General features: G+C 39.9%; 4 protein-coding genes and 1 pseudogene across 5 annotated transcripts; 2 read left to right on the top strand and 3 right to left on the bottom strand.

Annotated features, from left to right (window-relative positions):
• Positions 1–8261: 8261 nt before the first annotated feature.
• LOC146371007 (gamma-crystallin M2-like) lies at positions 8262–9626 on the bottom strand. Its single transcript, XM_084954990.1, has 3 exons — positions 9609–9626; positions 9280–9522; positions 8262–8534 (listed from the first exon to the last, which is right to left on the bottom strand). Exons 1-3 carry the CDS (start codon positions 9624–9626, stop codon positions 8262–8264), a joined length of 534 nt encoding a protein of 177 aa, XP_084811116.1.
• A 1467-nt stretch (positions 9627–11093) lies between these two features.
• On the bottom strand, positions 11094–11820 carry LOC146371006 (gamma-crystallin S-1-like). The gene is made up of 3 exons (XM_084954999.1): positions 11812–11820; positions 11441–11683; positions 11094–11366 (listed from the first exon to the last, which is right to left on the bottom strand). The coding sequence occupies exons 1-3, from the start codon at positions 11818–11820 to the stop codon at positions 11094–11096; spliced, it is 525 nt and encodes a 174-aa protein (XP_084811125.1).
• Positions 11821–14386: 2566 nt separating this feature from the next.
• Positions 14387–16149, bottom strand: LOC146371005 (gamma-crystallin M2 pseudogene; annotated as a pseudogene).
• Positions 16150–17396: 1247 nt separating this feature from the next.
• Positions 17397–18258, top strand: LOC146371004 (gamma-crystallin M3-like). Its single transcript, XM_084954998.1, has 3 exons — positions 17397–17405; positions 17552–17791; positions 17983–18258. The coding sequence occupies exons 1-3, from the start codon at positions 17397–17399 to the stop codon at positions 18256–18258; spliced, it is 525 nt and encodes a 174-aa protein (XP_084811124.1).
• A 1824-nt stretch (positions 18259–20082) lies between these two features.
• LOC146371003 (gamma-crystallin M3-like) lies at positions 20083–21731 on the top strand. Of its 2 annotated transcripts, XM_084954984.1 has the most exons (4): positions 20083–20119; positions 20837–20841; positions 20966–21214; positions 21450–21731. In XM_084954984.1, exons 1-4 carry the CDS (start codon positions 20083–20085, stop codon positions 21729–21731), a joined length of 573 nt encoding a protein of 190 aa, XP_084811110.1. The 2 variants fall into 2 exon arrangements, with proteins under 2 accessions (XP_084811110.1, XP_084811111.1); XM_084954985.1 differs by lacking the exons at positions 20083–20119; positions 20837–20841 and adding an exon at positions 20872–20880.
• The last annotated feature ends 1855 nt before the right edge of the window (positions 21732–23586 follow it).

Raw genomic sequence — 23586 nt, 5'->3', positions numbered from 1 at the left:
ACTGGGGTCTGGGATGCGGGGTCTCCCTGCTACTGCAGATAAGGAGGTGGTCCGCTTGCCTCCACCCCAGAGAGAAGGGTTACATCTCCTGGGTCTAGGTGCGGCTTGCCCCTCTGGGGGCGGGGGTACCTGGACCTGGGATATAGAGTATGTTTGGGGAGTGCGACTGTCTGTGCAGTGTCTATTTGTGTCTGTCTACACGTTGGGTGAGTGCCGAGTATTTGGTTGTGCATATGGGGGTGGGAATGCATGTCTGTGTCCGCGTGTGCCTGTTTGTCTGTGTCTATATGTCAGGTTGGGTCTTAGACTCAACCTCTCTGGGTACATCTCAGGCCCTCTAAAGTACGGAGGCCTATCTCCCCTCACCACACTCCCTGCCGGTGGCTGATGTCCTTAGACGTTGGTGTGTTGGTGGTCCTTGTCATCTGGGGCTGGGCGCTCATGCATGTACCGGCTCACTCCTGGTGGCCGATTGGCGGGGCCGGGCGCCTGTGGCCCGGCTGGGCTCCTTCCGGGGGGTGGGATGCCCTCAGGCCTCTGGCCTCTGGGCCTGAAGCTCGGTCCTCTCTGGCACAGCTGGCTGCCGGCGGAGCCCGCGGGCACGCCACTGCAACCCCCTCTGGCCTCTGCTCCGTAGCTGCGGGGTGACCTCTCGTTTGGGGCTCTACTCAGCTCTTCCCAGGAGGGTGGCACGGTTCCCCCCCCCCTTTGGTGGTCCTCCTCGGGTCCTTGTACTCTGGGGCCTCTGGATATCTGGGGCCTGGATCTCCTCCATACCTGCTTCATACCCTGGTGGATGGGGCTATGGCTCCCCACACTCCCTAGCAGATCGTTACATGGAGAAACCTTTGGAATACAAGCATGCTGATCCACACAGGTGTACACACGGGTGTTCACAGACGCGGACTACACCTTTCTTGGCTGCTGCCTCAAAGCACATTGTGCGCTGTCTATCTTGCGTGCTGCACAATATCGTTTATTATTTAGTATCTACTGTTATCTACTGCTAGCTAGTTTATTGTGATGTTGCTGTTTTTATTATGTTGCTCTTTGTTGTTTGCTTTCTCTTCTGTTTTTTTTCTCCATACAGGTGATCCAGGCGTTTTGTTTGTTTGTTTGTTTGTTTTTTCCTTTCTTCCCCCCCTTCTCACCGTCTCTTCTCCCCTTTGGTTTTCTTTCTCTCCCTCTCTTTCTCTCATTCTTTCTCCCTGTCCTATCCCCCAGTCACGTCTGTCCCGTTTGTAGCAACCGAAAATAAAATAAATACATAATTATAATAAAGGTCAATCAAATGGACCAATATGGCAAGGCCATGATGATCCACTTGGTAAAATAAATCCGCTTGGCATCTTTCTTGGCCTTAAGACAACAATTCTGATGGCTAAAGATCCAAACGGGACACAAAAAAAAATAAAATAAAATAAAATTAATTAATTAATTAATTAAAGCTCAGTTTGCACTTCAGCTACATGATGATTTTTTAATTCATAATCCACTATGGTGGTAAAGTTATATAAGTACTTATATAATAAGGAAGTAAATAAACACAAGTAATCGTTTAACATATTTAAAAATATTTTTGCATTAAATGTGTTAATTTTTCATATATTCATTAGATTATGGTGTTTATGCTTTTTTCATTTTTTTCTTGCATTATCTAATCTACATACTGTAAATTCTTCCAATTGTTTTACACCAGGTTCTATTATTGTGTATAAATGTGCTGTCACTGTCTATCATCAGCCTGAGCAGATAAGTGACTTATTTAAAGACAACTTTCAAATATTCCAGCAACAGTAAGTGGCTAAAAGGTCAAGCAGTAATGTAATAAAACAACATGCGAAATACATAAAAACTGCATCTCCTGCAAAGCACCATTCATCTACAACTGATCAAGATAAGGTACAATAAGAAATTATGAAGAATAACATTTTAGGAAGGAGCTCAAATTGGGATCATTTTGCCTGAGCCTGCATAGAGCCTAAATCCATATTAAGGTCCCAGCAGGTCTGCATGAGTGCCAGGTGCATGCTGACAAGGTGTTAACAAAAGTCCATGTGTTTGCTTCAGTGGCTGCTGTGGGATGGAAACTGTGAAGTTATTGGCTGGCCGAGGGTGTCGTGGGCTCTCAGCCACATCGCAGAGACACGACCTCTCAGTAGTGGGCATCTCAGAGGACATGAGGGTGACAGGAGACCGAAAGCAAATATATCTCGTCTGTCTACAGCACAAGCCAGAAGCGATTTTAGCATCGCCTTTAATAAATTACCCTCCCCTATACAGTACATGCCACTTTTTACAGCAAGTTGGCTTATTATGTTTTCATTTCTTATACAGGGTTTTCAGAGTGTGCATATCAAATAAGTTATTTGCAATATTAAACATAGCTATTGCATTTTCAGGCTCTTTCTGGTGTTGTTGTTATGTTACTCAGTATTTCATACGACATAAACTTCCAAAGCTATGGTTCCACTGCAGAAACACACTTAATTGACACATAAATATGAAGCTTCATTGGAAATGACAACTGCACAACTTCAAGGGACACGAGGAATCATACATTGAGTAATAGAGAACCACCTGTCCCAACCATTGTATAATAATTTAGCTCTTTTTACCCAGTTTTCATAGAGTTTCATGGGACTGTGGAGATACAGAAATTCTTTTATTGCTGCCATATAATCTGCATCATTATAACTGCATTAATAACATTCTTTACAGCATTATTCCATTTAATAATATTTCTTACAGTATTGATATTGCATTAAAGTTGTTGATTGAAGATGTCCATTTGAGGATCCTTCCATTATGTTAACTTTTATTACAAGTACGGTTGGAAGTATTTTATACACATTGCATATCTGTGCTTATTTTGAGTTGATGTTCGGTTCATTAAGGGTCTTAAGCTTCACTGTCCAGGTGATACATGCTGAGGGAAACTAGAACATAGAAGGATAACTGCAATGCATGCTTACAACACATATAATCTAGGAATGTGTCAGGCCTGAGGCCTTAACTCATTTGGAGTCTCACTATATTTTACTCTACTTGGCAAAAAGTCAATAATTAGCCCCAGAGACCCTGAGGGCTTGAAGTTTATTACCTTGTATGGAAGGTGTTATAGAAAAGAGAAGTTCTATGTCTGTTTATAGCTATTAAAGATGTACAAGATGTACGATTAACTGTGACTAATGTCTGGAACCTATTTTAATCTGTCATTGACGCCATGGGGGGGCGTGTACCCCACTGCTTTATAAGTATCCACAACATGTATTTTGGTCAGAAGACATATGTTGATGTTTTCTCCGGGCTGTTAATAAACTCACCGTTTGATTGGACTTTTCTGGGGCCTCCGTGGTTTGCGACACTGCTCTACATTGATCGATTTCGCGACAGGACACATCAGGAACCAAATTAGCAAAGAGTTGAAAGTCAAGTCAACTTTATGTATATAGCACATTTAAAAGACATCAAGTGTCGGCCAAAGTGCTGAACAGAGGGATAATATTATCAAATAAAAAAGAATTAAAATAGATAAAATAAAAAACATTGTAAGACATCCACATATATATAGACACACAGAGGCAGACTCTTATATACACTTGTTTGTAGAAATACATATGTACATGCACATATGCACATACATATACAAAAGTGTACACATTCACACACAAGCACACATACGTGAACATAACATACGTGTATACGTATACACATGCATACATCATCCAGTGACATAAAAGACCAGACTAGCTAAAACTGAATAAAAGTGTCAAAGAAATCTGAAAGCCTTTGAAAATAGGTTGGGCTTCAAATTTGATTTGAAGATTTCCAAAGAGGAAAAGAATTTTATAAAAGAGGGAAGACTGTTCCAGAGTCTCGGAGTGGCAGTGGAGAAAGCCCTGTCACCTGGATATTATGTCTCATTTATAACAGTGGTGTCTGCACAAAATAAGTCCTGAATGAGGTGTATGGGGACGGAGGACTGTTATCTCACAAGTTATCCACCTCACATTCCCCACCCAGTGAGCACTGTTTTGTCTAAACTGGTGCTAAACTGTGAACTGATTGCCTTATAGTCATTTGTGAATGTTAAGTGTAATCACTGTCTCAATTTGACAAATTTCTCTGACCACAAACATTAGTGCTGCATTATTAATTGCATGTAATTTTTGTGCCCAGACATTTTGCATGAAACAGTGATGGTTCTTATTACCACTGTATCACAGCCTTCTAACAGCAGCTTGCCAACTTTTTAAACAGCCCATTAGGAGTACTGCTGGGAAAAAACATAGTAATCAGTGATACCGCCAGAGCTGTGCTCATTTTTAAAATGAACTTTTTCATTGCTATTCTTATCCCTGTTTAAGACAGCTGGATTTCTCTCCATCTACCCTGTGTTTTCTCTCCCTCCTTGACTTTTTTCATTGTTGCCATACAAGGTAACTCTTGCAGCCAGAAACTGCATTCTTTTCCCAAGATTAGCATGATTCCTCTCAGCTCCTGAGACAAATCACAGCCGTCGACTTGTAAACATCAGAGCTGAAGGAAACAGGCAGCTCGGGGGTCCTTCAGCCAAAATCTTTTAGGACTAAAGCTGTTGTAAGTGCTGTACTCTACAGAAACTACAATAAAACAGGAGTATGCACATGATCCAGATGAGTGTACCCCGTTAGCTACAACAGCTAATTCCTGCAAAATCTACAGAAAATCTCCACCAGAGTCTTCATGATCTTACTCTCAGCTGGACTGTGAAGGACTGGGATGGATTGATACCATTGAGATCTCTATTTTTATTACAATTGTGAACATTTTATATGCATCGATTTTCCAATACAGTTATCCTTGCCTTCTGTGTTGTTGATTGTGTCGTTGATGTTTTGTGTTTATGAAATCGCCACTTTCATATTTTACAGCCAATTACACGCGTCAAGAAGGGAACATATATTCAGTTCTTGATGACGTTGTTATCTGCATATCCTTTTTTCTCTGCATTTTGTAAATAAATGCACACAGTTATTATAAATGCATTCTGCAGTTTTCTGGGTCTGTCTAGATCTAGATGTCTTATTTCTAAAAGCATTTATTTATTTATTTCTTCGCAGTTTTTTATTTTAATGTATTAATTTATTCACTGTTCTTATGTATTTATTTATTATTTTTTGTTTTATTCTTGTGCTATTGCTGCATTTTCAAGCATTTTAATGCAATTGTTTGACCGATAAAAGTTTACTGGGTGGTTATTCGTACACATTGTTTTGGATGTAAATAGCAGGTCTGTCTTATCCACCCATATAATTTATAGTTATACATAATAACAAAAGCTTTCTGAATCATAAAAATCAGCACTGAAATCATTCCCTGCTCCATTACAGAGAATGATTTCTGTGCAAATCACTTCTCTGAAACACTATAGCTATTCTCTCTTTATAGAGCTGTGTAGAGGACACTGTACTGGAACTGAAATAGAAACGGAGCCTTCACTAATAATTAAACATAAATGCTTTCTGAAAGTTTGTTGTAATGATGCAAATGGAGAAACAGACAGACCCAGACTGCTGCTCCCCACACGATCCATAAGAGGGTGCACTTTCTCTCTCTCATGCTCTCTCTCTGTCCCTCTATCTCTCTCTCTCTCTCTCTCGCTGTCCTATCCAGTCAGGACATGAAGGGTCACCATAAACAAAGAGGCTTTAGAGGTGAATAACCCCAGCTAGGAGAACATGCTGGCTGGGCTCCCTTTGTGTTGCTGCGGTCATAGTGTTGTTCCAGCGAGCGTCAGCACTAACAGCAGCTGGTGTGCTTCAAGCTCTTACTGGCAAATCCTACTGAGTCATCAGCAGGCTGTTCCTCTTTGTCCACAGGTTTAGGTGAGCCCTGTGACCTCCTTGTTGGAGTCCTGTCTGCTGGGTGTCACACTGCAGCACCACCTGCACTGACATTAGGACACAGCAGGGTGGGATACAGGCACCCTTTAAAACACCTGTTGTTCTAACTCGAGCAAGATGTGACCGTGTGCTTACTTTGCCATCCTTAACATTATTACCTTCCTTATGTACTGTTTTCTTCTGTCCATGCTGTGATGCCTGCAAGCTGCTCTTTTACTAACATTTAGCCAAACTTAGCTGAGTTAACCCTTTAACATCTAAACAAACTTCATACATGGCAACATTTATTTCATTTATTTCATTTGATTCGATGAAAATAGGAAGCATGAAATAATGACTGAACACATATTTGCACCGAGACATTAAAGAAAGGACTATTGTTCCTGTCAAGTTGAACTCTTCGAATAGTTTACACCAGGGGTGTCGGACTCCAGGCCTCGAGGGTCAGTGTCCGACACCAGGGGTGTCGGACTCCAGGCCTCGAGGGCCAGTGTCCTGCAGGTTTTAGATCTCACTCTGGGTCAACACACCTGAATAAAATGATTAGCTCATTACCAGGCCTCTGGAGAACTTCAAGACATGTTGAGGAGGTCATTTAGCCATTTAAATCAGCTGTGTTGGATCAAGGACACATCTAAAACCTGCAGGACACCGGCCCTCGAGGCCTGGAGTTCGACGCATGTGGTTTACACCATTAGAATGCAGCGCAAATGCTTAAAAATGTCTAACAGTTAATATAATATTAGTGATGTGCGGATCGATACTGAAATATTGATTCCTCCGATACCAGTCATTTATGCTCTAGAATCGATTCTCATATTAAAATATCGATATTTTAGTAATTTAGGGTAAATTTGTAGTTTATCATTAACATGAACAGAGTGGAAAGAAACTATATCATTCGGATTGTCTACATTGGAAGGAACTACTTCCTCTTCCGCCTTTAATAGTCATGTGTGAAATACGGCTGTATAAATGTGTCGCAGCCCCTGACGTGCACACTCACAACAATGGCTGAGCGTAAACGGAGTCATGTGTGGACGTATTTTACCTCCACAAACAGCCAAGACGCAGTTTGCGATACATGTGGCAAGAAAGTGAGGTGTTGTGGCAACACCACTAACCTTGTCAAACACCTCAGAGCAAATCATATCACAGAATATGACGAGCGTATGTTGAGGCGAACTGAAGAGGAGAGGGACAGGTGCTGCTAGGGCGAGACAGACATCTCTCACGGAGAGATACAGTAAAGATACAGTAAAAAAAAAAAAGTTTTTGTACAAAGTATTGGTATCGGATCAGTATCGCTGATACCACCCTGAATTTTACTTGGTATCAGATCGGAAAGGAAATCAGTGGTATCGCACATCACTATGTAATATATCTCAACTCCTAGGTTACTTTTTAAAATTCCCAGCTGCAGGAAATATCCCCACATTCAGTCAACAGCATCTCCATAAATCCACGGATTCCTTAATGATGACTGATTGAGAAATAAAATAAGTCTCTATTCCAATCAACACGTTAAAAAATGTGGGGGGAAAATCACGAGTCACGACACTGATGTTATTGAATCTTTGTTAATACTTCTCTGCATCTCTTCATTAGCTGTTCTGTTATGTTTATGAGAATATTAGAGCAGCCGTATTGGTTACTATAAGCATTTCCTCTTCTTTTAGCATCTGCCTCCATCTCGCCCAGTGCTTAACATCCTTTTCTGTCACACCAACCCTCTCCACGTCTTCCTTCATGACATTCATGAATCCTCTCTGACATCTTCCTCTTTTCCTCCTGCCTGGCAACTCAATATTTTATATCTTTTGTCCAATATGCCCACTATCCTTCTGTACATGTTCCCAACCATCTGTTCAGCCTGAGCTGGTCACTCCCAGAGAAAACCTCAGCATATTCAACTCTGACAGCCTAACGCCTCCAGTGCCACCATCTCCAAACTATACATTATAGAAAGTCTCATTTTCATCTTGTTGCTGTCCTTCTTTCACAAGTCACCCCGACACCCATCCCCACCCACTCCATCCTGCTTATACATATTCTCAGTGAATTTACTGTAAACAATATTCATAAAATTGTTCAAATTCATTTGGTAATGATGTCATTAATCTGTATTGCTTGAGGAAAAGCTTAGATCAGGTCGTGGATGCAGTAAAAAGGGCGTTACGAGTAAAAGAAAAATTAGAGGAATTTTAAAGTTTAATAAATCATGCTCTCTTTCATCAGGACAGAGGAGGGTTTGAAAATCATTTTACACTTTCCAGCACTCATGAGCATGAAGGGATACACATACTGAGCACAATTCTTTTTTATTAAATGTGCAAAGAACATGAGATAGACTGAAAACATGCGATAGACTGTCTAAATGTCATGGACACGGCGGAAAGACCCCACATTGGGACTCATGGCAGCCCACTCATTGAAGCGGCGGTACTCTCCTCTTTCCAGGAGATACTGGCGTCCACGATAGTTGGGAAGCTCGTAGAAGACCCAGGCGCCATCCTGCACTTGGGCAGAGTGAACCTCGCGGTGGTGCCAGCGGTCGGGCAGGTTGTTCTCATCTTCAGTGCAGTCCAACATCTGACCGCTGAAGTCAGGACGCTCATAAACACGGACCCTGAATGCACCAGAGGTCTGTAATGCAAACATCAGTTCAGTCTGAGTGGTAATACCATTTGTGTTTTACCTCACAGATGTGACATGTCTCTGATTTTGCATATCATGAAGTTGTGATTATACTCTACTGATTTTTTTCTTAGTTTTCAAAGTAATATTGCTATTGGTTGCACATCAGGGAAACTGATGGGTGAAACAAAGTAGAGGATTGATCCCAGCTGTCTTAGGGCAAGAAGCAGGGTACACCCTGGACAGGTCGCCAGTCTGTCGCAGGGCTAACACATAGACACAGACAACCATTCGCATTCACATTCACACCTATGGACAATTTAGAGTTTCCAGTTAACCTATCCCCACTAACTGCATGTCTTTGGACTGTGGGAGAAAGCCAGAGTACCACCAAGAACATCCAAAATCCACACAGAAAGACCCCGGCCTGATGGTGGAATTGAACTCGGGACTTTCTTGCTGTGAGGCAACAGTGCTAACTGGCATCTACAGCCATGTGAATGAAGTATGCATTAAAAAATTTTATTTGAAAAAGACACTAGCAAATATCCGACATTGATCTTGGAATATAAATCATTTATCATTTCTAAGTTCTTCAGTCTAATTTGTCATAAAACTGATTAAAACCTGAACCTAAGTGAAGACTAACTGGGGTTTTCATTGTCAATAAATGTAACATGTGGAATAGACAATTAAACTATCACACTAATTACATGAGGTGAAAAGTTACTAAAGACTGATTAATTCCACTCACGTTCCGTATGATCCGACATGACCTGATGCTGTCATTGTAGCCCATCCAGCTCTGATAATGTGGATACTCCCCCCTGGTCAGTATGTACTGGTAGCCCATGTAGTTAGGCCTCTCGTAGAGTACCCAGGACCCACTCTCCACACGGATAGAGTTGCAGTGACTGAAATGGGCGTTCAGCTCTGGACAGTCACTGCTGCACTCATAATAGCGACCTTGGAAGTTTCTGTCTTCATAAAACACGATCTGTGAATGGATATGCATATTCACACTTCATGCTCGAGGTGCTGCTGCAGTTGAATCTTTAAATCAGATAATGTTTGTCCTCCTACCTTTCCCACACGGTCCATGTTTGGCCCTCACACCAATTTTTGAGCACCGTTTCTTTATCCCACCTTTTACATAGACATTATTGCCTACAGCCTTGGTCCAGATTTATATATGCAGTGTATGTGGGTACACTGAAATGCACTGCCAGGGGCATCATTGTTATTTTAATTGCCTCAGCATTTATATCAGCATAATGGCTGATGCTGCATTTGTTTTAGCTTTATACAGTGTTTACAGTGGCTGACCTTTTGATCTGTCAAAGCCCGATTCCAGAAACGATTTATTGATCCAATTAAAGTGTCTGCTGCAAAGCTGCTGCAGCTGCACCTGATGCTGTAAAGTTGTCTTGTGGCCACATAGCAACATGATACTGGCTTTAACTAGGCTTGAGTGGAGGGGACAGGTGATGCTCCACCCTCCATCAGCAACCCCACCTTGGTACAAAGTCAGCTGACAGCTATCACATGAGCTCTGCCAGACGTGGTGGATTATTCTAGAGTTATATCATCTGCTGGGTTTGTTTACAGCATAATTTATGATTCCAAGAGTGCAGAAGTGCAGGGCTGTTTTTCTTCAGTGATTCAATTCCAATTTGTGGTGGATAATTTGGAATTACTCATAAAGTCTGATTATTAGCTGTGCTAATTTTTGACTTTTTCATTAGACATTTTATGTTTCTAGCCTTCCAAATGTGAGGATTTGTTTGTGTTATTTGTTTTTGTAGTACAGTTAATATCTTGACATCTTGATATGCACATTTAAATCATAACCTCTTAATTTCATTCAGGTCATTTTTAGCTGTTTAAAACGATGTCAGTGCCAAACTGTATACGATTTCATTGGAAATGTAACATCTTTTAGGTTTTTACCTTTTTAGCACATGGCTAAAACAAAAGTCAACCCTCACTCTAAACGTGTTCCAAGCAGGTTATATAAAAATGCATCAACTTAAACCAAAGCCTGCACCTAATCTTATGCTTAGATGGGTCACCAATGATAATAAAAGCGAGGTAAAGGTTTTACCTTTTGATCATTTCTTTCACTGTTGTTTGGGGGGGCAGTAATCTGAATAGAGGAAGAGAAAGATTTCATGTATGTCTCTGCATTGGCTGGCAGATCTGATTGTTATTGCTACAAATAAATGAGAAAAGATTCTGTGAATCTTTGATATTCTAAAAAAAAACAAAAAAACCCTAAATATCACAATATTTATATCAGTGAGGGAAGCCTGCATATTAGAAGTTGTGGCTACAGCCACCAAAATAAGCCATGTAGCCAAAACAAGTGAAGATTTATAGTGTTATGATGTACAGCTACATGTAGAATTAGGAGCAATACAACGTTTGAGAGAATATATATTTTCATTTCCTCTAACTTGTGGTGAAAAGATTGAGATCATGCGATCTCCCCTTAATGTATTCACAAGAAGAGACAAGTGCAATGACACATTCAAATTAAAACAATATATTTGATTAACAGGTCACATTTTAAGCCTGTATGATTCTTCTGATGGAGCCTACAACTGCTTTCAGAGCTCCCCACTCTGAGCAGTGGTGGTACTCCCCTTTCTCCAGCAGGTACTGACGGCCGCTGAAGTTGGGGTGTTCAAAGAACACCCAGGTCCCCTCTAGAACCTTGCAGGACTGGACTTCTTGCCGGAGCCATTTGTCCTGGACTGATTTTATGCTTTCTGTCAGCTCCAGAGATTGGCCAATAAAGTTAAGTCGTTCATACAGCATCAGCTTGTAGGGCCCTTTGGGCTGAAAATAAAGAAATGTGGTCAGTTTGACATGTGACGTGTTTTTCTACTGATCACCTCTAGGCAGAGACTTACATTTCTGATGATCCTGCAGGATCTTACACAGTCATTGAATCCCATCCAGGAGCCGTAATTATTGTACTCTCCTGGACCAATGACATATTGGTAGCCGGTGAAGTTGTTGCGCTCGTACAGAACCCACCAGCCACCTTCTACTTTCACTGAATTGCATCGGCGGATGTAACCATGCAGGTTTGCTGAGTCCCCTTTGCAGTCATAGGACTTTCCTTTGAAGTCCTGATCTTCAAAAAACACAATCTAGAAAGAGCAGAATTATACAGAATTTTACTCGTATCGAATTCAATCTGAATCTGTGTTAACTAAAATATCTACAGCACTAAATTTAGAGCCCAATTAGATCGTCTATGAATGCTGTAAATTCTCACCTTCTCCATCTGTCGAGCCTAAAATACTACACTAAGTTACCAACGTAGTACTCTTTATACATGGCAGAGACAATGCTACCAAATGCATGGTTAGCAGTGCCTGTAACCATTATTACAATTCAAATATTCGTCTAGAGTCTGCCTATTGTTCTTACTCACTGAATTGCTTTTCCGAACACAATGATTGTTTAGCAGTGCCAAGAATCTAAGCCTGCTTGGTCTAAACAGATTTGAAGCGCAGCTATAAATGTGTTTTTGTGTGCAGTTTTATGTAAAGCTTTTGTTAAGCTTTACATAAAACTGGTGGTTGTAGCTCAGGTGGCAGAGCAGGTCAGCCACTAATCAGAAGGTTGGTGGTTCGATCCCAGGCTGCCTCCTGGCTGCATGCCAAATATCCTTGGGCAAGATACTAACCCCGTGTTTGCCTACTGGTGGTGGTCAGAGGGCCCGGTGGCGCCAGTGTCCGGCAGCCTCGCCTCTGTCAGTGCGCCCCAGGGCAGCTGTGGCTACAGTGTAGCTTGCCATTGCCTGTGTGTGAATGGGTGAATGACTGAATGTAGTGTAAAGCGCTTTGGGGTCCTTAGGGACTAAGTAAAGCGCTATACAAATACAGGCCATTTACCATTTAAGCCGTTGATTATGAAAGTTTGAGTTCAAATAAAATCTATGATCCTTTTTTTAACCTTTTTTGTTTTGTATTATTATCTACATGCAATCATGGAAACAAGTAGTGTATCCTTGAATGATGAAACATTAACTGAACTGGTGTACAGAGGTCCCTCATTTATCGTGGGAGTTACGTTCTAAAAATAACCCACGAGAAGTGAAATCGGCAAAGTAGCGAACTTTATTTTTTACAATTATTATAGATGTTTTAAGGCTGTAAAACCCCTCACTACACACTTTATACACGTTTCTCAGAGAGGCATGAACATTTTCACACTTTTCTCTCTTGTTTAAACACAAAGTTCAAACCTTGTAGAAAAATAAGTCCAGTATTATATAACGAAACCAAAGGCTCCCGCAGGTGACGATGTTTCGTTGACATTGTTGTGTTTGTTAGGGAGAAAACTTACAAACATACAGTACAGCACATTCAAATATACAGATTTATGTATATTTGAATACGAGGCCGCGAAAAGGTGAACCACGTTATAGCGAGGGACCACTGGACTCACAAATCATATCTTTTAGGAAAAATTCCCAATATAAAAAAAAAATAAGAAAAAACATATAAAAGTAGAGTATTTTGAGTCAAGTTCCAAATCAGTGAATTTGCTAAAACCAACACCAACAAATATGAGAACATTACAGCAATGTTTTAGTAAGTTCATAACCTTACAAGATCATTATAACCTGTTCACATCCACCAATGACCAGCCAGCAGCTTAGGGTGTGTCTTTGAAATAGAAATAGCTTCAAATCAATTCTCTTAGATGGAGTTCTTCCCTTTATACTACAGGTGTACTATCCATTATTCTATTCCAAATATGTAAGAAGACAAAATGTAACCTAACCCAGAATAGGTCACTTGCAATGTGATGGTTAAGTTATGTGATGGAAGTTAAGAAATTCAATTATGATGCATTTTATCAATGTAAAAACAATCATTTTAAGTTTAGCCCTATTCATGGTATAGGTTCTATATTGGTACAGTGATGATTGATTTTTGATTTTACAGTTGAAAATGGCCATCTGAAAATGCATTTTTCTGTTATTTTCGTCATATACCTAAATACTGCAGGATGCCTAAAAATGAAGCTTATGTTATACTCAGTTAATTTGTTTAGTAAAGTTCAGTAACCACAGAGTGATATAGTGTGTACCAAAGAGTGTAATAAACACAGTGTATCAGTGCTTATGCAAAAAAGTGTACATACACTTTTCTAAAATGATCATATGAAAATAAACACTATATCATCGTTTTATATCTTATTTTACATATTTGTACTGAGCCATAGAGTGGAAACGTAAAAACTACAACTTTGCAAGAGGGTCTTTATCTTTGTGCAGCCATTATTTCACTCAGCAACATGCATTATTTGAAAATGTTTAACTTTTATGGGTTTGTAAAAGAACTTTCATCTTCCTGTTGTTAAATTTACTTGTTTTTTCTCATCTGATTATGCATATATATAACTAGACCTCTGGGTTGACGTAAGCAACTTCAAAAAAGGTTTAAAGAAGATGAAGGAGAGACTAAAAGCAGCTGACATAACAGGTAATGTAATAAGAAGCAACAGAGGCTGCATTGTTATGAGTAAGAAGTGTATTTATTTATTTAAGTATATCACTTGGAGTGCTGGAGAGAAGTACAGGGTATAGGAGGGAAAAACAGTGTTGGAGGGAGGAAATTCCGGATCTTCTTCAAGAGTTCTAGAACTTATTTAAAGGTTACAAGACTTCCATGGTATCAAGACTTTGTTGGTTGTCTTATCAGCAAGACAACCAACAACAACCAAGCAATGTTCTAGAATACAGAGTCCTGCAGCTTGATCCGTCTGTCAGATTAAGAACATTGTTGGCTTGGATAATTTTTTCACAAGCTGCAGAACCCTACTTTGGTGCTGCTGCTCTAGAGTTCTGTGACCATTCGGAAGGATCCTGCAGCAGGGGAGTTGGCGCCCCAGTCTGTATAGTTGGGGTACTCTCCACGTTCCAGGAAATACTGGTGTCCATGGTAGTCTAGTTGCTCATACAGGACCCATGCACCATCCATCACTACGCAGGAGCGCAATTCCCGAAACTTGAAGGTCTCATAAACTGATGGGCAGTCTTCGACACACTCAGCTGCCTGGCCTCCAAAATCCTGCTTGTCGTAGAATCTGATCTTCCAGGATTTTCCATAAACCTGTAGCAAGTCAAATCTCACAAAATCAAGTTGGTGTTTTGCATTAAATAATAATACTTTGAACTCAAAACTACACATGGGTTTCTTGGCTGTTTTCCCACTTTCCTTAAATAATTGATGTGCATTGGCACGGGCATAAAGCACCCAGCTGCCAAATCATGAGCCTTTTATCTCTCCTTTTTGTCAGTTGGTCTTTGACTGATTACTGCTTGGTTGGTGCACTCTGTGGTATTTTGCTGTAGCCAAGCACTCCTCTACAACTTGTTAGAATAGGCCTATTGAACCTTGGAGAAACTGGGTCACATTATGATATTGTCAGAGCTGTTACATTAAAAAGGCAAATCAATTCTAAAGAATGAATGTTAGTGTCTACCGCCTTACATTTTTAATTGAACGACATGACTTGATGCTATCATTGAATCCCATCCAATGCTGGTGATCGGGGTATTCACCCGGGCTCAGGATGTACTGGGAGCCTGTGTAGTTGGGCTGCTCATACAGCACCCAGCACCCACTATCCACCTTAATGGAATTGCAGCGACTAAAATATGAGGTCAGGTCAGGACTGTCAGTACTGCACTCATGACTGCAGCCTTGGAAGTTCTTGTCTTCAAAGAACGCAATCTGGATAGATGAATATACAAAAATTACTCAGTATTTTACAACATTAGAATACTTTGACTTCTTATGCAAATAAGACAGACGATAGTTTGCACTCTATTCACTCAAACAGCATTTGTTCCTTACCTTCACCATTGTTACTGATATTGCTTGCCTGCCATCCAGCTGCAGCTGTGTTGTGGCTTATATTGAAAAGTAGAATGTGCAGACGAGGGAAAGCTATTGTCATCTAAATTACCTTGATTTGCATATCAGCAAAATGGTTTGGTCAAGTTTGATTTCCCTTTGTCTACATGTGATAGCCTCATATCAAAGAAGTGCCAAATGTGACATGTAAAAGTACTACTACTTGATGATAAATGTGTTGTTTTTTTTCCACTGAATTCTTAGTCTCGGTCAGCACTCTCTTTTTGTACACCTGGAAATCATTTGGTTATTTATCCACATTTACAGTTTGTTTTTTGCAGGATGAGATAACTAATGCATTTTATCATGAGGGCAAGAAGAAGCAAGGCAGTTATTTAGTTTTGGATGACTGTTGGCTGTATTTAACACTGAAAATAGGATCTCTTGCTGCTTTTGTCACTAATTTATATCCATATTTGTCTTGTTCTTGTCAGTGATTCATGTATTTTGCACGCTAATCTAAAGATGTTTTCACCTGTAAATTACTTTAGTCTTACAACAAGTGCGCTCCCACAGACTGCCAAATTAAAGTTTAAATATCTTCTATAATATGACTTGTATAAACAGTGGTACTATTGGACATAATATCCATTAAATTTTCTGTTATTTTCTTTGATGAGCGATCAAAAAGGTTGGTAATTACAGGTCACTGTTGTCTTAGGATGCTCCATGATGGACATGGTTTCTGATTATAGTACATATTAAATAGAGTTAAACTTAATTTGGTTTTCATTTCAGTTACATTTAATTCAGTAGTCTGAGGATCTTGTGTATGTTTAAATACATACAAAAGTTACATAAAAATGCTAAACAGTCATTAAACTAGTTAAAAATGATTAAATACACACTTAACACTCTACGTTAAAGCCATCATTACTGCCAGCGATACACTTAATTGTAAATTCTTTTGGTTTTCTTGCATCTCTTATATAATGCATTGTATACATTATACACTGAAAAACGTTTTACTCAAAGCAAATGCAGAAATTCGCTGACTTCTTTAATTTCCATTCTTGCTCTTTTTCCCAAATCTCTTTAACCTTGTGAGGCATAGACCATAATTGATCAGTCATGATCTATTACCCAACCCTCACCCTGTGCTGTCTGTATGTCATACTAATCTGTTCTTATTTAACTGTTCATCAAAGTATTGGCATTTTCAGTTTGTTTTCCTTTTCTCCAAAACATAGACAAAGGATGACTCGCAGATTCTCATGGAGACACAGCTGGGAAAAAGCCAGAGAAAAACAAAATATTAGATCTTTGGTTGGTATTCTCAAAATCAAATGCATCTGCAGTGGGGGAAATCAATATTTCCCCCACTGCAGATAGATAGAAAGATTGACTTGATAGACTTGATTTTGCCACCATATAGTTGTCCCTTGCTGACCATTAGAAAGAACGCAGCTTGTAGGCACTTCATCACAGGACCTGCAAAACTAATGGGGGAGGGGTGTGTGTGTTTTGTTTTGTTTTTGTTTTTTTCTTTAAACAGACGTGTTGCATTTCATGGCATTATGATTGCAAATACAAATTTTTGCAGATGCAGTAAAGTAAACCTATGGTCGTTTGAAAATGATGATAGTGAATTCTTACTGGTCTGAATTGATACATCCAAACAAAGTACAACAATTAAGCCAAACACACAGGTTAAATGTGACCAAATGAAGATTTGTGTGAAGACATGTAGAAACTGTAGCTCAGTTCTCCTCCCTCCTCTCCGGCCTTGTGTCTTCCATCCACTTCCCCTCCCTTTGTTCTGGATTGTGATGGCACAAATGAAATTAACAGCGATCGCAGAGCTGCTTATTCATCAGCTTCCAGATAATTTGAATGACAAAACCCTGTTACAGCGCGTATCAAGTATAAAAGCTGTCTGGCAGCCACAGGTTGTTGGACAGTTTCCCACAAATACAGAACATCAAACATGGGCAAGGTATGCAGAGAGCAGACCAGAAAACAAGCACTTTTCAAATTTAAGACAAACTCTGCAGATGAACAATGGAGAGAAATAAAAGAGAAGGTCAGCTCTGACATCTTTTCTAAATCAATTTTGTAAAGTTTTTTCTTTCTTTTCCACAGATCATCTTCTACGAGGACAGGAACTTCCAGGGTCGCTCCTATGAGTGCATGAGCGACTGCTCTGACATGTCCTCCTACCTGAGCCGCTGCAACTCCTGCAGGGTGGAGAACGGCTGCTTCATGGTTTACGATCGCCCCAACTACATGGGGAACCAGTATTTTCTGAGGAGGGGCGAGTACTCGGATTACATGTCTTTTGGCATGAGTGACTCTATCCGATCCTGCCGATTAATTCCTCAGGTACCCAGGGATTACAACAAGGAAAACATGTCTAGTTCATATAATATCATAGTTTATATGATATTAGAAACTATGATATTGTTGAGCTGATGAAACTGCTTTTCACACACTAAGTCTGCAAATCTGATATCAGCAACATTTTACTGTAGCCTTTAACGGTCCAACGTTTCCTCTCCTCCTTTAACTAACAGCACCGAGGCTCTTACAGGATGAGGATCTATGAGAGGGAGAACTTCCAGGGCCCGAATCACGAGCTGATGGACGACTGTGACAACATCATGGACCGCTACAGCCTGTCTGACTGCCAGTCATGCAATGTGATAGCTGGCCACTGGCTGATGTACGAGCAGCCCCACTACAGAGGCAGGATGGTCTACCTGAGACCTGGAGAGTACAGGAGCATGAGAGATATCGGATATAGTGGCATGAGGCTCAGCTCTGCTAGACGTATAATGGATTCCTGTTGATGCAAAGGAAAATAATGCGCTGAATAATAAAGTGAAAGATTAAACTAATACCATGTGATATTGAGTAGATTTGTGATGTACGTGTGTGCGGGTGGGTGTGTACGTGTTTGTGTGTGACTGTGTATTCATATCTCTGTGGGGACCAAAACTGTAAGTTTACTATACTTGTGGGAACCAACAATTCTTATGGGGACAGAATCCCAGTCCCCACAAGTTTAAAGGTATTTTTCAGACTCAAAATGTGGTTTTAGTGTCAGGGTTACAATTAGGTTATGGTTAGGGTAAGGAGCTAGGGAAAGCATTATGTCAGTTAGATGTTCCCTTCTTCCATTCTAGTTTATTTATAATAATAGATATAATATAATAAAAATAGTTGCCCCAATCTTCATTAGAGAAGATCCTACAACGCATACAATAATAATACAAGAGCACATGTGTAACTTAAGACAGTATTATATCTGCTATGAAAATATCATGTTGCAGAAATATGTACAAAATGCAGTTAAATTACACATTGTCACAACAGTGTATATAAAAGATGTGTGCCTTAAACCAGATTTCTTTCTCCAACAGGAGGTGCCACCTCTTGTTGCAAAAAGAATTGCAAAAATCTAAAATAAAATTACCGTTTATTTCTCTTGATCTCAGGCCAAACTAAACAGGCATCTCAAGTTTCTTTATATCTAGTTTCAAGTCATGCTTCTCCTTTTGTAAAATATGGTCAATATGAGAGTCAAAATGATAAAAAAGCAGGATATGCATTTCCTTGATTGTCATGTCATGTTTCAAAAGCAATGGTGAAGACACTCTGGATTTTATATGCTACACAGGTTACAACACACAGTTTAGACTGAATGATTTGTATTCACAATAAATTTTATTAGTAATATCACACATAAAATTAAACATGCTGTTTTAATCACAATATTTCTGGCTATACTAGCTTCCTCCCGTGGTCCAAAGATATGCGTAGAGAATCTAGAAATAAATAGAAATGGAGACGATGATTGTATGAATGCATGTTTGCATGCCAGTAAAATAAGCAAAACATGACTTAGGACTTGATGGAGAAACTCTTGTACACCTCTCAATAGGGATTTTGGCCTACTCCTTTTTTAGAGAAGCTTTCTAAATGCTTTAGGGTTCTTGGCTGCTACGTGGTAACAAATAACCTACAGTTCCCTCCACAGATTTTCTATAGGACTGAGGGCTAGATGGCAGCTAGGCCACTTCGTGACCTTAACGTGCTTCTTCTCTGGCCACTCCTTTATTGCCCTGGAAGACCCATCCATGACCCATATTCATTGTTTTGGCTGATTGAAGGGGGTTCTCTGTTTTACAGTATGTGGTCCCATCTGTTAGCCCAACAATACAATGAAGTTGTCCTGCACCCTTAACAGAAAACCAATCACAAAGCATAATGTTTGACTGTGAGAAGGTTATACTCAGCATTTCTATTTCTCCAGGTCAAGTTGATGCCAAAGGGTTTGATTTTGGTTTTCAAGTGACCACAGCATCCTCTCCTAAGCCTGCAATGAAGCATTAAGATGTTCACTGCCAGTACATGTGCCTTCTTGAGCAGGAGACTTTTCAGATGTTGCAAGATTTCAGTCCACAGTGCTGTGTGTCACCAATGCCTTCACATCATTAACAAGATAGATTGTTTGAAAGCTTCAGTTCATGAATATCTACCAATGTACAAAACTTTCATAAGCAAATTAGTATTAGTTTTTATATATATATATATATATACATGTGTGTATACATTGCTGAGGATGATGTACATCAGAGGTCCCCAACCTTCTTTTTGCTACGGACCGGTTTATGTCTGACAGTATTTTCACAGACAGGCCTTTAAGGTGTCGCAGATAAATACAACAAAATAAAAGCAGTACTGGTACCAAAAAAAAAAAAAAGATTTATTCATAACACACAGGAAAAGAACCAGGGATAAAAAATTATATAAAAAAATAATGATAAAAACTGATTAAAAACCCTGAAAACCATAAATTTCACACCCAAGCCTCAACTCTCGCAGCCAGGTACCAAACAACTCACGGACTTGGCCCGGGGTTTGGGGACCGCTGATGTACATGATGCAGTGGTAGACCGTGATCACCAGTCAGTATTGGTAACTAGTAAATGTGTTTGCCGAGATGTAAATGCTGTGATGTAAAAACTACAGTCTTTTCTTCACAAATGTAACTGTGTTTAAATCTAAAGTTGAAGCATTTGTACATTTGATCAGTTGCTCAGCTCTGATATGCATTCACATAATAGACTGAACACGAGGATGTAACAGAGTGCTTTTCAACACACAGCAATCACTGACAGTACAAAGAGTCCCAGCTGATACATCTGCTCACTGTCACCCACCTGTACCCCATATGAGAGCCACAGAGGTTGGCACTGCACCAGATGCATACAGTCTGGAATAATAACCATTTACAGAGCGATTTAACAAACATTATAGCCCTGTATGGTATCCTGCTGAGTAAGATATTCAAAACAATGGCTCCATAGATCATTTAGCCATCATGATGGGTATAAAAGTGACAGAGAGCTTGGCTGGGCCAAGTACAAGTGGAATCAGGGACAGAATTGACGACCAAAATGGGCAGAGTAAGAGAGAAATTTACAAACTGTTGCTGTAATTGAGACCAATAAACACTTGATTAAATCATACATTAAACTGTTTTATTTTCAGATCATCTTCTATGAGGACAGGAATTTTCAGGGTCGCTCCTATGAGACCAGCAGTGACTGTGCTGAGCTCACCTCCTACCTGAGCCGCTGCAACTCCTGTAGGGTGGAGAGCGGCTGCTTCATGGTGTACGAACGTTCCAACTACATGGGTCACCAGATGCTGGTGAGAAGGGGAGAGTACCCTGACAACCAGCGGCTGATGGGAATGAGCATGAGCGACTGCATCCGTTCCTGCCGCATGATTCCCATGGTATGTAAGACCTGAAAATATATAGAAATATACAGAAACTATGGGGTACCCCACATGTTTCAAAATAAAAGCATCTATCAGGCACTGAGAATATTTTTTTCTTGCATGTGCTGTGCACAAACTTGTAAGCTTCTTAATCATTTTGTGCTTTACTTATTTCTATTTTCTGCAGTTATATGTGTTAAACAAAACAACTCTAATATTGCTGATAAAGTAATGATCTGTCCTTTCACAGCACAGAGGGCCTTTCAGGATGAAGATCTATGAGAGGGATAACTTCGGTGGTCAGATGCACGAGCTGATGGACGACTGCGAGAACATCATGGACCGCTACCGCATGTCCGACTGCCAGTCTGCCAACGTGATGGATGGCCACTGGCTGATGTACGAGCAGCCTCATTATAGAGGCAGGATGATGTACCTGAGACCTGGAGAGTACAGGAGCTTCAGGGAGATGGGGATGGGTCCCACGGACATGAGGATTGGATCCATCAGACGTATCATGGAATCCTGTTAGGCAAGACAGACAAAATAAATAAACTGTTAATAAACAGTTCATATCTGTTTCAGTTCATCATTTGGGTTGACTTCCCTGGCAAACTCACAAACCTGAGAGAAAAGTGCATGAATTATCAGCAACTGGCTGCTCTTACTGTTGATAGTTTATCCACGGTGTCACTTATGAAATGTGTTGTGTCATATGAAGCACATGCCACTGAAAAATAAATTACTTAAATGTAAATAAAACCGACATTACAGAACAACAGTTGTCTTTTATTTATGTTAATGCATGGTGCACTCCTGGTTAGCATAGGGCTGCTTTTCAGTCAGTTTTAATTTCCTGTTCTGCTCTGTGAAAACAGAAACAGAAAGTGTGTACATAAGAACATCTTTTGGTTTTATTGAAATACATTTTGTGTGGCAGAAATAACAGCGATGCATAAATCAGATGTATACAGGTAACATAAATGGAGTTAGGTTTAGGTTAGCACACACTACACATAGCACACCCAGTAACTTATACTCAATCCCAGCCTATTGGTCTTGATATGTCATTATGTCTTCAGACTTTCTACTTGTTACAATTCTCATAATGTTGTGGGCCATCAATAATGAAAGTGAAGGGTAATGATAGCTCTACTTGCCCTGCGTGTCCTAAAGACGGAGATTTTACAGCTGTGGTGAGGACACTGCATACAAACTAAAAGAAAGCTTCTGGATCTTGTTTATTCTGGATCCTGAAGGAAGGAAGATTTAGAGCCACAAGAGAACACTTTACTTTTATGTAAGCTAGCAAGGTCATGACAATGTTGGAACACAGCTGTTTGACAAGAATTTAAAAGGGCTACTCAGTAATGGTCTTTCACATCAAAGCTGGCTGAAAGTCTGGACGACTTAATCAGAGACGTGCTTTCTGAACACTGGAGAAAGCAATACAAATAAAAAAGGGATGCTCATCTGGCACATCTCTAGGTACTCCAGGGGTACATAACTGTGTTAAAAAAGTGAATTTGTCCACTAACAGTTCCAATATTGTCATGTCATCGCAGGAGGTAGAATTATGTTATTGGCAATGGTAACAACTGTGAAAAAAATCATCAAGAAAAACACTGTGCAAGATGTCCCAAATAAGATTCTTAATTAGATATTTACTTTGGATTTTTGTAGAGCATGGGTCCCAAACTTCAATGAGCTATGGCACTGTCATCTCATGTGAGGGCCGCTTTAGTGTTAAGGTTGTACAATAAAACAAACAAACAAATATTTACAAAAATGTAAATGTTTTTTCTCACTCTTAACTAATTGAAGCCTTTCATGAACTACCAAATAATTATAATTATATAACTATAACTGTTCGTATTTAACAAAATGACAGTGCAGACATAAGTGAAAACTTTCTTTACAAATAACTAACAAAGTCAATCCCTCAACATGTTTGTGCTCTCTGCTCGTATTGCCTTCATATTAAATCACTTTGTGCTTTTTAAAGAACTTATTTTAACATTGGACTCAACAACAAACACATCCTCCCCAACAAAAAAATTAACTTCAAGGGCCAAATTGCATTATATTTCTTCACGTAGGGGTGATGTAGGCCACAAGTGGCCCCCGGGCCGCGAGTTTGAGACCCCTGTTGTAGAGCATGGAATATTTAATTTTTGTGTTGACAGTTTGGATTTTTGAAACAGGCAAAGTCTTTATAAGCTGAAGGTTGCTCATTTTGGCCTTTACATTCTCGAGGTAATGCTGACTGAATATGGCAATGTTTTTCTTGTGGAAATGTAACAAAAACATTATAGTGGGATTGTTTAATCCCACTATAATGGGATTAAACAATCCCATTATAGTCCATAATATCCATATTGCACAGG

Source organism: Perissodus microlepis, chromosome 16 (assembly GCF_051167445.1).
Source record: "Perissodus microlepis isolate ML-2025 ecotype Zambia chromosome 16, ASM5116744v1, whole genome shotgun sequence".
NCBI classification, from domain to species: Eukaryota; Metazoa; Chordata; class Actinopteri; order Cichliformes; family Cichlidae; genus Perissodus; species Perissodus microlepis.
Note: the sequence above shows the minus strand (reverse complement) of the source record. Positions and strands in the feature narration are given on the sequence as shown.

Coding starts and splice junctions, on each gene's coding strand:
- LOC146371007 (XM_084954990.1), bottom strand. Junction 8,535..9,279: donor CATGTCGGATCATACGGAAC/GTGAGTGGAATT, acceptor TTTGCATTACAG/ACCTCTGGTGCATTCAGGGT.
- LOC146371006 (XM_084954999.1), bottom strand. Junction 11,367..11,440: donor CCTGCAGGATCATCAGAAAT/GTAAGTCTCTGC, acceptor CTTTATTTTCAG/CCCAAAGGGCCCTACAAGCT.
- LOC146371004 (XM_084954998.1), top strand. Junction 17,792..17,982: donor CCTGCCGATTAATTCCTCAG/GTACCCAGGGAT, acceptor TTTAACTAACAG/CACCGAGGCTCTTACAGGAT.
- LOC146371003 (XM_084954984.1), top strand. CDS start 20,083: ATGTCTGACAGTATTTTCACAGACAGGCCTTTAAGGT. Junction 21,215..21,449: donor CCTGCCGCATGATTCCCATG/GTATGTAAGACC, acceptor GTCCTTTCACAG/CACAGAGGGCCTTTCAGGAT.